The sequence below is a fragment of the Podarcis melisellensis genome (genome assembly GCF_964234715.1).
Source record: "Podarcis melisellensis genome assembly, chromosome: 1".
Lineage (NCBI taxonomy): Eukaryota > Metazoa > Chordata > Lepidosauria > Squamata > Lacertidae > Podarcis > Podarcis melisellensis.
In genome coordinates this window covers 30898148-30914992 of record NC_138528.1, presented here as the reverse complement: position 1 = coordinate 30914992, position 16845 = coordinate 30898148, and the positions used below count along the sequence as shown (strand labels likewise).

General features: G+C 42.1%; 1 protein-coding gene across 1 annotated transcript in view; it reads right to left on the bottom strand.

The window, feature by feature from the left end:
* The window catches only part of LTBP2 (latent transforming growth factor beta binding protein 2), a 133641-nt gene that overhangs the window by 96202 nt on the left and 20594 nt on the right, over positions 1-16845 (bottom strand). The window contains exon 3 of the mRNA XM_081908600.1: positions 13176-13419. Coding sequence (XP_081764726.1) covers positions 13176-13419 — 244 coding nt within the window. The remainder of the gene's footprint in view (positions 1-13175; positions 13420-16845) is intronic.

Sequence of the window (16845 nt, the reverse complement as noted above, 5' to 3'; positions counted from 1 at the left end):
AAATGTGGATATACTGGGCACCTCACAAACGGAGCCCTACTGGACAGAATCTGGAAGGGACCTACAATCTTCCATATTTTCTTATTGGTTTCCACTCTTAAAAATGGAGCATTTTAGAGCCAGTTATTTGTCTAAACTCTTGCTTGTTCCATTATGATCTGACTTTATTGAGATGCATTTCCAGGCAATGCCCTCAGCCGTGCTGGATGGGCGTAATAACAAGATTCCATACACAGATCATCTGTATATGTGGACAACTGCAAGAAGACTTTTTTATTATTTGTTACATTGCCCATTATACTCAGAATCTAGGAGACACTTTCTAAATCCTGTTTGTTCAAGAAAGCAGTCTCTCCTTGCTTGGGAGGGTTTTGTGGCTGCTGAGTGACTCAAATGCCTCAGTGACTCATAAAGTGACCCTTTCTATGCTGGCAGAAGAAAGACTGTTTGGAGGTATAATTTGAAATATGCTGTATATGGTTGTGGTGGCTCCCCAATTCTCTCATTGCATGGTTCTGTTGGTTTAAGAAGAGAATTTGCTATATATTTTTATTGATTGTCTTTGTATGGTTTTGTCATGGTCTTCGACTAGCACAATAAACTTATTTAACTTGAACAAAGGAGCACATTACTGAGCAACAGGCAAACCCTAACAAATTACTAAAATTAACGGCCGTAAGCTGACCATATCCTATTGATTTCAATGGGTCTATTCTGAGTATAGCTTAATCAGTCATCAGAGACTACACTAGTGGGTGCTGAAATGTTATTAAGTTGCCACCTCATGCTTCCCACAAAGTCGTCCACAACTTATTACCTCAGCTTTTCAAGGAACTGTTGACCATCAAAGTCAAGGGCTACAAGGAATTGCTTTTTCACAAATGTACACAATTAAAGTGCTGGCAATTCTATTCAGACATCGTGGTCTAATGGGTGTGTGAGCAGCTTCCAAACAAAGAACTAAATCATAGTCATCTCTTGATAACCAGCCCATTTTGTTTCATCTTAAAATTCCCTTTTCAGTTTCTGTCCCATCCATCCACCTTCCCTATTGGCCAGCAGCCCTCCTTGTTTAAAGCCATTTAAACCATAAGTCAGTGATTCACTTCCTTCTCTTATGTAATTTTCCACTGAATCACTAGAGAAGAATGGACACCACACAGACAACCAAGCCTACAGGGACAAAAATAAGTAGCCGGGCTTGGAAAGTCCCAAACTAGCCACAACCTAGAAGCTTTCTCTCTTCAATCTATTAAGTGGTCATGAAATGTCTAGGCAGAATGTGGATGGGTCATTCTTTGTGTCATAGTGCAGGTGCTTTCAATAACAGCACTGGGGTTTCTCATATCACACAGCTCACAAACAATGTGAAATACAAGGTAGCTGTTAAGATTTAATTTGGAATGTGGGACAACGTAGAAAACGGCTTATCTCTCCACATTGCACAAGGCAACCCAAGAGAATTTGTCTCACTTCGCTACAATCAGAGAGGGCAAGCCAATAACCACAACACACAAGACTACAAGGCTTCCCAACAGAAAAGGCCTCTTAACACATCAGCTCCTCTGCTACACAAACCCAGTGTTCCCCCTTCTCTTCTCACTTGCAATAATACTAGCTGGGAACTGTTTCTAGTGCACCAGACACTTCTCTCATCACTCTCCCTCTCAGACAGGAGTGGGATAGCCAAAAATACCTACTTTCCTTTCTAGCTGACCTCTTTTATAAATAATATTTGTTTGACTTTGGAAAGGCATCCAATTGCATGTTGTAACGATGATATCCAGCACTATAAGTTCATAAATACTTCCATTCAACCATCAAAAGTAGTATAGAAATCAATGGCAATGTCCTGAAATTATTCAGACCTTTTCTCTAGAATTGTCAACTGTGCCGGCCTGACTATCATACAAATCCCTTAAAAAACTTCCATAGCAGCAAAAAAGAAAAGAAAAAACACAGCTCTTCCGCCTCCCATAGACTCTTTCCTGAGTGTTCCAGCCCATCCTCCTCCTCTGCCTGCCATGGAGCAAAACTAACATTCTACTTACTAGAGTCTCTTAAAGAGATTAACTCCAAAAAGAATTTATTAGGTGAAATGGATGAAGCAACATAATTCAAAGCAGCAGTACTCCATAACTAATTCCCAGCTTTGTTACCTTAAACATATGGATGGGTTTGTCTCTCAGAGTTTTTATATTCCTTCTCAAATTAAACAAAGGGAAGATAGAAGGGGAAAGTGCTTCAAAGAAAACACCACTGCCTGCCCGCAAAGTATCTGCCATCAGATTATTGTCTTTTTTGTAGATTTGTTTCTCTAAGGCTTTGCTGTGGTTACTGCTATGACCATATGGAGCAGAAAGTAATTAATACTGGAAGATCCCAAATTAAGCATTCTGCACACAGCACTCTGTTGTGACTGAGCATGGGATAGCATCCAACTTCATTCACATACAGCAGGGATGTCATCCTCTGAATGTTGTTGGACTCTAATCCCTTCCAGGTAGCATGGCCAATGGTCACAGGTGATGTTATTTGCAGTCCAACCACATCTAGAAGGCCACAGGTTCCCCAACTCATGCAGGCTTGGACATCAAGATCCATGCATTCACAATCAACTAGATCCACCTCAGAATGGAAAAATGTGGACAGAAAAACACCACTTTGTAGAAAATTCAACAATAGAAAGTGCAACCTCATATCGTAGCAGTATTCTAGAACCATTCTTCACATTACACAGAATAAAATAGCAGAATTCTAATCTCAGCTGCGCCACATAACACTGTGGGAGACCATATTACCACATTAACATTTTCTAGTCTTCACTGATGTAGTAAACTAGCACACCAGGGAGAGGGTTATACTAAACTTTTCATATGATCATCTACAACTTCCAGGGAAACAAAAACAGATCTGCAGTGCTAGAATTCTGGATCGTACCACTTCAATCTACCATCTCATCCTGCATAATGAAGAAAATGGCTCTGACTCAAAATGTCAGTGGACACTGTGAAATATAGATGATGGCACTTTCATGGAAGCTGGATTTTCATCCATGGAATTTGCTTCTACAAAAATAGAAACGAGCACAGAATTAAAAGCAGATATCATCTGCATGATTTAGCTTTCTGCCAGTAATTCCCTCCGTGCTTAATACATTCAGCACACTTAATATACAAACATCTAAGCAAAGAAATGTCTAATAAAACTAATTTAGGTTTTGTTGTAGGCTTTAAAAAGGGGATAAGAGATAGGGATGGTTTCCTGTATTTTTATCTACTTGGGAGGTGCCAAATAACTTAGCGTTTAGCAACTAGCCATACAAATTTCATCAGTATCTAGAGCTCTTTCAAATGTACTCCACAGGGAGGATTGGGTACCCAGCAACAGCACTGCACAAAACTCTCACACACCCAAGAGCCACCAGTTGCCCTGGGTTTTGCTGAGATCCTTAGTCTTTGCACAGATTAGCACTTTTAAAATCATCAAGGTTGCTTTCCCCCGTTGTGTTTCAAGTCCATTTCCACATTGCTGTACACCGCAATAAGGGAGCAAAAATATCATCACCTGGTGTGCTTTGTGTGTTTGGTTTCCCCACACCAGCAACCCTCCTGAACGCTTCTTCACGAAGCTGTCATCTGCACATGTGCAATGGCTGTCTCAAATGTACACACCTCAGCTTAACTCTGTAGTGAATGTGGCTTATGTTTTCAGATTGGATGGAAGCTGGTTTGAGGGAAAACCCATCAAACAACAGTATTTCTCAAGAAGATGGATATGAACTGTGGCTCAGCTTCAAAAATCAGCGCTGGGAGCACATTGAAGCCAGAGTAAACGGTAATCATACCATGCCTATATGATTTTTGTTGTTATGCTAACTGGATGGCTGTGGAACTAATGGACCAAAGTGTTGACCCCTCAGATGGCAGGCAGACAGCTGCCAAAGTATGCAAGGAACACCTGTAAGTACGGATGAAAGAGAAATGCAGTTCAGTACAAACTAAAGGTCAAATCTATCAAACCTGCACTTTCCCAAACAATATGTAAACCATATCTGAAATTTGTGATGCAGTTCTCCAATCAATGTTTGGTTGCCCTTCTCTTCCAGCTGTTTAAAAGAGTCAGATTTTCTTTAGTTGTAAAAAAAAGATGGACGAGATACTGGGAAAACATTGGAAGGTCACGAATGGACGCACCCCCCCCCATGTGTGTGAATGAGGCTGTATGGAAGCAGTGTTCTGAGCCAGTACCTGAACAACTGGAGTATGTTCAGTGAAATATATTAATTTGTCTTTGGCCTGTAGGTTCTGGATACAGAAAATATGTTTTTAATGTGCATGCATAACGTAGTCAAAGATGGTGCAAAACCATATATACTGTCTATGGATTACATGCTGATCTTTCCAGAGAATTCACCCAATAAAGAGGCTGGCAAATGATATCTCAAGACAGTGCTGGCTACTTGTATGCCTCAGAAGCTTAGATTGGCAAAGTATTTTCAGCTAGGCTACAGATGTTGTGATTTTGAATAGCACAACACCAGGGGCTCAGCTACATTAGTAAAGAAAAAACGGTTTATATGCGTTATAACATTGTGACACCATATGGCACTATGGAGTCCCACCTTTCACCAACGTGATTTCCCATCATAAAGTTTACAGCGTGTTTTCTTGAAATGCTGTTTGGATTTGTCTAGATCCAGCCTAGGTCCCTGTAGTTGCATTTTCAACATAGCAGCAAACTACAGTTTGATTTCATTCAGGTCCAACCTTCATACATTAGGCCCAAAGTTTATGTAGGGGTTACGTTCTGGTGGTCTGTGCACAAAGGCAAAATCGTGTAAAGTCAGGAAGGCACATACACCCCAGAACCGCCCCACACCCACATGACAATCCCTACCTGAGAGCCAGTGTGGTGTAGGAGAGCCAGTGTGGTGTAGGGGTTAAGAGCGGTAGTCTTGTAATCTGAGGAACCGGGTTCACTTCCCCTCTCCTCCACATGCAGCTCTGCGCAGCCCTCGGGAGACCGGCGCGACTTCGCGCCAGGCTTCCAAGGGCTGCGCAGAGCTTCCTGAAGCCTGGAGAGCCAGAGGTGTCAGTGTGCACCGATCCCCTCGCTCTCCAGGCTTCCCCGAAAGCCTGCTTTCGCCCCATAGGACGCACACACATTTCCCATTCATTTTTGGAGGGGAAAAAGTGCGTCCAATAGGGCAAAAAACACGGTAAGTCCTCTGCATTGCTTACCATGTTCTGGGAAAGTCATGTGAGGGCCCTGGGACGCTCCCACAACCTTCCCAGAGCCCCATAAGCAAGGCTTTAAAACTATTTCCATGGCAGAAAAGAGTTATGTGACCACCAAACACATATCTTTACGTGCCAGGTGAAAACATTCCTCTCAGACTTTTGACTAATTAAACAATATCTGGCCTTTTAAACGGGGGTGGGGGTATTGTTTGTTACGATGCTATGTATTTTCATGTTTTTATATTGCAAACCACACTGTGATCCTCAGATGAAGGATGGTATGGAAATACTACTACTACTACCACTACTTCTAATAATAATAATAATAGTAATAATACAAAACCCAGCACAAAGTCCTCTACCTTGCTTTGTGGGCTCTGGAGAGTCTTGTGAAATCTCACATGGCCCCTTCTTATTGTTTCCCCCACTCTCTTACCCTATTTCTATTTATTTATTTATTTATTTATTTATCAACAAAGTACGCAAGTTGCGATCATGTAAGTACATATGTTTTGGACCTACTGCAGTGTGCCAAAAGTGAAGCGCAACTATTTTTATGCATTCATACATACGTATATACTTAGTCAGAAAAGTAAGACGCTTTCCTCTTTTAACAATAGAAAGAGCACAAGGGAGGCTTCCCTGCATAACAAAATAACAAAACAAAACAGAAAACAGATTTTGATCCTTGGCATAACCGGGAAGGAACTTTTTTGCATGTGAAAGAGAAGAACACTGGAAATTCTCCAGAGAATCTGAAACATTCTATGGAGTTAGAGCAACTGCAAGCATGCTAATTTAAAATGACAATCACCAGGGGAGAATTTCTTAAAGTGGGGGTGGCCTTTGGATATGTTCTACTCTAATTAGGTTTCCCCTTATTTCCTCTAATGTGCTATTGACCCCTTCCCTGCTTTGTGAACCCATTAGGGCTGTTCTGCTAAGTTACATTGTGTTCTCTCCACAAACCTTTGGCATTGCAAGAATACAGGGAATAAGCCTCCTGGTGCTTCTGCCCAACTACATCCTCCCAGTTGCTCATTAGCAAAAGGGATTAGAGACAATGTCTGAGCCAGTATCTCATCTCTGTCCTTGTTCACTTTATAGGCCATTTTTACAGGGAAGTCTGAAAAGCATTTTTGAGCCCCTTGCTGTATTCACATAGCATGGTCACTCCGGAGAATGCATAAGATTTTAATACCAGGAACCAAATTCAGCAGGCAATCCTCTGAAGAAGAAGAAGAAGAGTCTGGATTTGATATCCCGCTTTATCTCTACCCTAAGGAGTCTCAAAGCGGCTAACATTCTCCTTTCCCTTCCTCTCCCACAACAAACACTCTGTGAGGTGAGTGGGGCTGAGAGACTTCAAAGAAGCGTGACTAGCCCAAGGTCACCCAGAAGCTGCATGTGGAGAAGTAGGGAACCCAGTTCACCAGATTATGAGTCTACGGCTCTTAACCACTACACCACACTGGCTCTCTGGTGCCCTTTTTAACTTTGAAGGAGGTGGTGAAGTAGTGTTGATCTCTTTCTCAGGGCTTAAAGGCCATGGCTGGGTCAGGAACATTTGGAAAAAAGCAGACCTGGTCCCACTCCATGCTCTGCCCATGGCAGTGGCCTCAGTGACAGACGGAGAAGGATGGAAAAAGAACTTTCTCCACTCTCATCACTTCAGCCTCCATCTTCAGTGCTTAGTAGCAGGGTGGGACAAGGTCAGGATCGCTTCTTCACTTGGGAAATTACTTCCATTCTTCATCTCTTCTTTCCCTGCCCTTTGCTTCCAATAAAATAAGACTGATAATGTAGACATGTGCAACAGCAAAATCCATTTCTTTTAAAATGTTATGAATATGGTTTATTATGGATAGCATTTTCTTTTATATATTGTACAATGGAACAGTAGCTGGACAACCAGTCTAACCAGTGCTGTTGACTCTTACCTAAGAAGACTCTTATCATACCATTCACAACAGTTTTCCTTCAAAGGTTGTTGGACTACATTTCCCATAATCCCTGAACAGTGCCCATGTTGGCTAGGGATTATGGGGAATGAGGTCCTAAAACATCAGCATTGGGGAAAGCTGAACAGAATGATTGACAGCAGTCATTCTATCAGAAACAAATGTCGCATATTACGTTGAAATATCACTATTGTGTAAGATAACATTTGGCTGCAAACAAAGCTGTGAACTTGAATTTGGTTGCCCCAGAAATCATATAGCTGCTCCAAAATAAGCATTTTCAAGGATGAAACATGGATGTGATATACACTTTTTCATACCATATATAAGCTGTATCTGCATCCTACTAGGCACACACTTTCTAATGTTTGTGTTTAAGGAAAGGTATAAAATATCAGTTTGTCTTACTGACACAAAATTTGTTCCTTCTCCCCCAGGAGATGATTTGTGAAGCGCATACAAATCCCTCTCCCCAGTTAGTAAACTGTTCAAAAAGAATTATGTTTAAGAATAGTATCAAGAACAACTCTTTCAAAATACAGTACTGATGCTGCGTGCGCTGTGATTTAGAAATAGTATTTTCATGCAGGAACAAAAGACATTAACACTTTTCTTGGAGAGTTCTCGTATTTTAAGTTTCCAGAAGTGCTTGCCAAAGGTATTTGAAACTTTGTCAAAAGATGGGCTAAGAGTTAGGAGTTTCTCATTGTTCTAAGTAGAACTGCTATTTATATAATTTAACTTTGACTGGCACTAGGATTTTTTTTGCTTATTTTAGAAAAAGGAAAGGAAAAAGGAAAAACAACAACGGAGAGTATCATATGATATCCATACTCTGATGGTTGTGAGGACCAAAGAACTTCTTGGCTGCTGTATCAAAATTGTGTTTTGATGAAATAAGAGACTAGAAAGTGAACCTATTCTATATCAGAAAAAAACCATGCGTGGGCATAATCATGTTGACTGACCAGTTGCTTCTGGGGAAAACATTAGTGTGCACCAATGCAAATTTGGTTTCCATTCATATCGGTATTCCCAGTAAGCTCCAAAACCAAGGAAATCTCTTTTGATTGTCAAGAGTATTAGTTATTTGGTGCGAAATCTTCATGAACATGAAGGGATCATTTTACTGTTGTTGTTGTTTAAAACCTAAAGTTTAAGATAATGTAATTATGATAAACAACTACAGACATTGCCACTTTCCATTTACAGGGCACCAGGATACATTTACAGAGGCAATGCAAACGTTCATAGCATCAGCAAATCATGTATATATTGAGTTATTAAAACAAGCTAGCAAAGGCTTTTAAAAGCAAGGCACTGTGTGAAAATGAAGTTAATCTATCCACTGCAGCATATGGTTGGCTCCTAACTTTCTCAAAAATGCCCAACAGAAAGTTGGCTGCCATCTCTCCTTGGCATTTGCAAGGGTTTCTATTCTCCAGCTGGTGCCAGTTATCAACAGAAGCACAGTTAAGGGTTCATCACATCAGACGGAATGATCAGAAAAGACAAACCTGGTAGCACCAGTGCAAGATTTTGGGAGTGCCAATTACATGGACTGATGAGTGAAGTTTATCTCTTAAACATGTGAGTTGCTTAAGCTAACAGATGAAGTTTTCCAACAAAGCAGAGAGACAGCAAATGGGCGCTCACTGCTTCTTAGATGCCAGGATGTTTTGTTGAAAACCTCTCTGGACCAGATGGAGAAGATCTTTCCAGAGGCCACAACAGGACCAATAACTCAGCATGAAGATAAAAGCAAAAGCTTCTGGAACATCTTAGAGAGATACACTTGGGAAGCCTCGTCATTTGTTGATATATCACATTTGAAGGAAGAAAAAGTACTTTTCTTTGCAGAGACCTACAGTGAAGGCCACCAATGTAGCACCTTGTTTAAGGTCTCACCTCAATCCTGGCCAGTTAAGGCAGTAAGTGGTTAGGAAAGCAAGCCTAAACTTACTTCACTCTCTCTTGGGAACAGAGGGTATTTCAAAGTTTGGATAGCTTGAGAGGCAGCCTAAGACTATACTGTGTCTCTTTGAAATGTTCTCCAAAACCACAGAAGCCAAATTCATTTCCACCATTATTTAACAGGATAGATGGCTGTGGTAAAGACCACCCGTGTGTGTGTGTGTGTGTGTGTGTGTGTGTGTGTGTGTGTGTGTGTGTGTTTTAAGCACAAACCAAAGCAAAATAAAGCTGTAAACCTTGAATGAGTCTCCTGATACTAGTAAGCAATTAAAACAATTTAAAAATAGTCCACACATTCATGAAAGGTACTTTCCTGCTTCCAGGGTTCTTTTTGGGGGGAGGGGAGTGCTTTAAATGTATGGTGTGTACAAAGCCTCAGTGTTTAGGAGAGCATGAGCACAATCAACACAATCAGCAACACCCAGAACCCGACAAGGCCAACACCCTCGCAGGAGGCCCACTGCCAACACTTGGAGCCTCCCAACCAGTTCATTCTTCTTGCTCTCGCTGCCTGTTCACCTGCCCTTTCCAAGCAAGTAAGCAGAACCGAGAGAAGCAAGGCTAAAATACAGTCAACTGACTTTCAAAACTTCCCACTCTAACTTTTACTCCCTGCTTGCATTCTCACTGGCCAATCACATCACATCCATTTTAAACCTTTCCTTCTGACCCATCCTAGGAGGCAAACGCCACACCTCCACACACAGTGTCCTCTCTCTCTCTCTCTGTCTGTAGGAAGTGGCGCCAACTAGGTTTTTGGCATTCAAAAGCCAAAACGTACAACTACAGAGGCATTCGACAACCGAGGTTCCACTGTAGCTCCAGTTAGAACCAGAAGGTGGGGTAGTGGTTATGGTGTTAAATGAGAACTGAGGAGACGCAGGTTCAAATCCCCAGTCATCTATGAAGCTCACTGGACAACTTTGGGCCACTCACTATTTCAAACCTACCTCACAGGGCTGTTGTAATGAATAAATGGGGTAAAGGGGAGAACCACATATGCCAGCCTAAGCTTCTTGGATGGACAAGAAATTTTTAAAATTGCGTCTCCATAATCTACGTTACAATAGGCAGCAAACAGTGTCTTCTTACATCCATGCTGAAGTCCCTAAAATAAATTCAGGGCTTCCACAGCCTGGGGAAACACCAGCTACTTCAAATGTATATAAAATCATAAATACAAACAAAAAAGAAAACATAATCAATGTTACGAAATGTAGCAGCAGTACATAGTTTCTATTTTCTACATAGAGAGCAGATAATGCAGAAAAATAAAAGCAGCAAAACACATCATGAAAGCCAATTTTTTTGCAATGGGGTGGAAGAAGAAGCATAGTTGAATACCAGCCTAAATTAAAACCAGTGACTTGATAAAATAGTCAAATTTCACTTTGTATTTCAAATTGTAAGCAGAACCACAACCAACAACATCAACAACAAAAGAAGTTTTCTAAATATTTGGGCATGTGTATTTTAATGAAATCAGCTACCCACAAAAAATCACCCACAAAACATTTTAAAATGAAAAGTATAATGCTGTGAGGAATTGATTGCAGCTCTAAGTCGTAAATTGGCCAAAAATATTATTTCGCTTTTTTAAGAGAAGTGTCAAATGCTAACATTAAGGTGACAGGGGTGTGCATGGGTAATAGGATATTTTGAGCCTTTCATATTGAAATTTAAAAATAAAAATCCCCTTGTTAGTGGAGTTGTATTTCCTTGGGACAGAGCCAGCAAGTCTTAAGCAGTGAAGAGCAGCTGGGGCAGCCCCAAATCCCAAGGCTCACTACTAATCACTGTGTCTGGCTGCCTGCACAGAGTATTCAATATTTGAATGTACGTTCTTTCTCTCCATCTAGCTGCCTAAGAATTAATGTCAGTCATATTGAGATATCTGAGTGCCTTTATGCCCAGTCATCCCAGATTTGTGAATTCATCACATGGAGAAAGAGCTGGTGTGAAAATGGGATCCCATTTGTTGAAGGGTGGGTTACATATACGTATACGTGTGTGTGTGTGTATGTGTGTATATGTATATGTATATGTATATGTATATGTATATGTATAGCCTGAAAGCATTCTTGTTCCACGTCAGGAAGGTCACAGCCTGTGGTTTCACAAGTTTTACTCAGTGGCTCAGATTCCACCAGCCATTAAAGACTCAGGTTGCAATCCTGCACATAGGCTATTTAAATGCCACTGATTTCTATGTAATGGGATTTAAAGAATTGGACTGGAAAGGATGGCAGCCATTAATTGTGGAGGGAAAGAAAACCATATAAAGCTGCCAAAGGTTTGGGGCATTGAGGAAGAATCACTCAACATATTTGTACACTTTTCTCCACAAAGAGCCACAAACATGTTTCTGCTTCTTTTTTCAGAATAACAGCCAACAACAAAAACAATATCTGTATTTTTGCAATTGTTACTAGCTTCTGCCTTAAGCTGCTGGATTTATGTGTTCCACTATGCCAGGGGTCAGCAACCTAAGGCCCATGGGCCAGAAGCGGCTCACGGAGGTCATTTGACCAGCCCATGAGCTGCCCCTGAACTGAGTTGCCCACTTGCGCACTGTGCTAAACCGGCACTGCATGGTGCTGGGACTCACTTCCGCGGTGCTGAAAATCGTGTGCATGACCACGATCCGGCCCATGGCGGGAACTCCGCAGGATCAATCCAGCCCAGGCAAAATAAACCTTGCTAACCCCTGCACTATGCAATCATGGGCCATGCAGCAGAACTCCAGGATTGCAAGGCCCATGGCCTAGCAGAGTACAGCAAAAGTCATTCATGAATATGACAGTGATGTATAATAAGGTGCCTGATTATATGACTCTAGATTCAGATTATATGACTAAAAGATCCAGGGCACAAACTGTATGCATAAATGCTAATTTATATATACATGTGCAAATTTAGTTATCTGAACAAATTATGGTGGTTGGTGGCTTGTGGTGTGCCAGCCAGGTGAGTGGGTGGAGGGGCTAACGGCCCCTGCTTGAGGCGGAGATCGGCTCCCGCCCACAACCCCTCCCCTCTTTGCAGGAGGAGAGTCTTTATCTGAACAAATTATGGTGGTTGGTGATTGTGGTCTCACCAGTACTGTAATGGGCATGTACAGCAGTGTTTTAAGAAAATTAAATAAAGGAGAAAGGGCCAGTGATCTGGGGCCTAGCACAAAAGACCCTGGGCTCAGGCTGTCTTTCTCTTCCAAGTGATCCTGGGCAAAGGGGTGAAAGGAAAGATCTGCATAAGTTCAGGAAGAACCCTAGGATATAAATTATTTAAGCCAAGAATGGAAGACAGACAGCTGCCATTCCATGCCCTCCAATGGCTAAATAGGCACATTTGCTCACTGGCAGAAGAAGGGGGGTTCAGGGTGTGTGCTGCGCCCCGGGTGTGATCCCTGAGGGGGGTGACATCACCTCCCCGCCCCCCCTGAGACGCTCGCTCCACCCCCATAGGATGCTTGCCCTGCCCCTGGGGGCACAGCATGTGCGCCACTCCGGGTGCCTGAGCAGCTAGCTCCGCCTCTGCATTTGCTATGGAGAAACCTCTAAGCACAATACCCCTTTTGAGTTTATGTGCATCTTCACTGCCTCTTCTGGCCTTCCACATCTGCTCTCAAATAGAATAAACCAAGGCCATGAAAACAAACCATGGCCTGTCACCATTATGCTTGTGGGATTCAATTGAATACTGGCAAAGTCAGGTTGCACAATTAAAGTGGATCTGAAGCTTTTTGTGCAACAGGCCCGCTCTCCTCACTCCTCCAAATCAAACTTTTAGTGGTAAGGAAAGGGACAGAAATGCGCTGGAAAGTATGGGATAACTACGGCTTGGATTGACGCATCTTCCCTGCAAACTTTGTGCAAACGAAATCAGGATGTATGTGAAATAAACAGGTCATCTGAAAGTGACCCATATCTTTAGCCTTTTCCACACTTCTTACCTTTAATTTACAAGAGGAGCAGTAGCTCTGGTGCATAAAACTTACCCAGTTGGTAGCTTCTGCATGGTAGGTATCTGTCTTCCTCTTAGTGGGCTTTCTCTCTCTCCATTGCCTATTCTTTTGAGAGGGGAGCGTCCTGGGGGCTGGAAGGCAGCCACAGGGCCAGGAGGATGATACTCTTGTTCTGGAACCACCTCTTCACATCGAGAGCCTCTGAAGCCTGAACGGCAAATACAAAGCTGGGGGCGGCTGCAGGATCCTTTGTTCTGGCATGGAGGGTCACATACAGCTGAGGCAACAAAGAAGAGAATGAACAGATGGAGGCAATCCTAGCTTGCAATAAACTATGTGTTCCCCAGAGGAACCTCTTATCCTGTCTCACTGCACCCATGGAGATAGGTAACAGACTTTCTCTTTCAGGATGAACCTGGCTGGTTCCTGCCTTTTCAATATAAAGATAAATATACAGTAAAGGTAAAGGTACCCCTGACCATTAGGTCCAGTCACAGATGACTCTGGGGTTGCGGCGCTCATCTCACTTTACTGGTCGAGGGAGCCGGCATTTGTCCGCAGACAGCTTCCGGGTCATGTGGCCAGCATGACTAAGCCACTTCTGGCGAACCAGAGCAGCACACGGAAATGCCGTTTACCTTCCCGCCAGAGCGGTACCTATTTATCTACTTGCACTTTAATGTGCTTTTGAACTGCTAGGTGGGCAGGAGCTGGGACTGAACAATGGGAGCTCACCCCGTCACAGGGATTCGAACCACCGACCTTCTGATCAGCAAGCCCTAGGTTCTGTGGAAGCCCTAGACCACAGCGCCACCTGTGTATAAATATACATGCTAACAAATCAAATGCTGGTTCAATCTCATCCCTTTCCCCATACTTTTAGGGAGGCTCTCCAACATATGATTTATTTTCAAATTGCCAAATATAAGTTTGTAATTTAAATATCATTTGTTGCATTATTATTCTTTTGAAGGATAATCACATCAGTAAAATTGCATCAGGGATGACAGAATTATGAAGGTAGGTTTGTAACACCACCAATTGATGTGATAACATCAACCAATTGGTACTGTGCACAACTGACTATTGCTGCAAATCCACAAAGCTACTTTTTTCTAAGTTTAACCCTGTAAAGAAAATTGTTTGAACCAAATGTGGTGAGTGACCCGAGATATAAGGTTACCAGATTTATTTCAATGAATCCGGGGACACTTTTCAACTTCAATGGATTTTGTATGGGGACTGATTTGTAAATCCGGGGATTGTCCCCGGGAAAGGAGGACGTCTGGTAACTTTACCCCAGAATGGAATGAGTGGCTCAAATAATATCTATGTAGACACAGTCACCAAAAGCTTCATAATGCTAGCAAAGCTCTGCTCGACTTTTAGTGACTCTCAAGTAAGAGCTTATATTGCTCCTTGGTTAAATTGTTTCCACAAATGTAGCATCTGAATCGGCAACACTTTGCAGCACCTTAACTGTGTCCACAATCAATTTGTTAGTCTTTAAAGGTGCCACAAGTTGTTAAAACTACTTCCTTATTCAGGAGGCCATGAATATCCCTGTTGACAAGCAAGGGAGTAGTAGTGGATCGCAAGACTTGCAAACCTGCAAAGGCAAAGCTTAAGAAATAACCAGGTCCTAGGGCAGGGCCCTCCAGATGCTGTTGGAGCCCAATTCCCATCATTCCTAGTAGTCCAGCGACATCTGGATGGCAAAAGGTTCCACACCAGTGTCCTGTGGCTCCTAGCCACATTCTGCAACCCCCCAAGGCACTGCTGCAGTCCAACAAGCTACAAGTCCACCTGACACTCCTCCAGGACACCTGCGAGGCTGCTTTTGAGCAGAGAACAATTAGCTGGCCTCCCCTCTTTTAAAAAAGCTGACTTTTGTGCTGTTTCCTGACTGGATTATAAAACAAATTTGGCTCCTGATAGTTTAAGAAGCATGGGGCCCCCAGTGTGTAATAATTAGCGGTGCACTGCTTTTCCTCCTCAGAATTTACTGCTGAAGTTGATGTACTGTAATTAGTAGCACACATAGACCGTGGGTGGATTTGGGTGCAAAGTTAATGAACTGTGGCTTCCAATAATTGCTGAAGAATTTGAGTGTGGTGACTTCCGAATTAGCTGGTGGAAGGAGCACAAGAATCCCCCTCATTGGATAGGACAGCTTAGAAACCTCACCCCTGAAGTATATGGGAAGAAACAAAATATTTGATCATATATACACAGGCAACACCTGTGTTTGTTTGATTTTTACCTATCAGATTTTCCACAGAAAGGGAAAACTGGATTAAATTGGGAGAAATACAAGCTGGCGTTTTGATGCCAATGACACTGTGTGGGCACTGAGATTAACTTGCATGCATGAGGATCCCACAATAAACACACATGCAGAAACTGGAAGCTGCAATCAGGTTTCCCTGTCCACAGGTGGATAAAGAAGGTATGAAAAAGTGTTGAGGGAACAATTAAAACACCACTGCAGACAAGAAAGGGGAGCTTCCAGGCATAATGATTTTATAGAGACACAGTTCCTGGTTTTTCAATTCTTCTTTGGTGATCACTCATAGCCAAATAAAATCTTCTGTTATGTACTGAGTTGAATAGGATCCAGAATGCAGCAGTCTGATTGGTCCACAGGAGCCACCCAATCAAGCTCCAGGTGGAAGTGAATCCCAGAATTAGCCAATCACGTGGGGCCCATTGTGTAAATAATGTATATAAAGCAGACATTTTGGGGGAACTGGCATTCCTCACTACAATGAGCTGAATAAAGAGCATGAAATCCACACTCGACTCCGAGTATATTTCATCTTCCATGAATGCAGTCTTAACAGTGTGTTTGTAAGTGGCTGTGGAGGTCAATTCTGGTTTTTCAATACGCAAATAGGGGACAGAAAACCTCCAGCCACCAGCAAACCAGCAGACATCCTGGAAGGACATACTAAAATTGGTGGTTGTGATAGGAGCATCCAGCCATATCCTGAGGTAACTTTTATTATGTGAAGCAGGAACTTTTCTGTTTATTGTTTGTTGGTTTTATTTCTTTGTTACTGTTGGCTCATGTAATTTTCTAGATAGGAATGCATCTCAAAAAAAATCAAAAAAATATTCTTTTTAATAAAATAAATATCTACCTGAAATATACTTTGGTGTATTTAATGTGTGTTAGTGTCATGGAATGAGCTTAGCAGAAGTTAGGGCACATACCATGTATCTTTTAAAGCTAGAGCCCATAACTTTGACTAACACTCGGATGTTGCTATATGTATATGCATGTTGACTCTCAGGAAACAGGCTAATAGTTCTTGGTCACTGTATTTCAGTTCCCACATTACAAATAATTCATAAAAAGACTAAAGAATTCTACCTCTGATGTGGTATTCATACACACACACAAACATGAGGACAGAAAACCCCGGCAGTGTGAGAGAGAAAGAAATGTAGAGCAGAACGCAGAAATTAAATTAGAACATGGAATGCAGTTTTTGAGGCACATATTCAATTTTGGGGCTAAACTCTTTCCCCTGTCTTAATGCCAAGTCCTTCAAAACCTGAGCTATTGTTTTGGGCCTGAAATTCAAAATTTACTTGGGTTGCGGCTTCATTCAAAGACTCTCAAGTTGTCCCTAGATCCAAGCAACAATTTTAGCTAAACTAAAGTGGGCCTTCTGTGACTGGGATTCACAAAGCCATT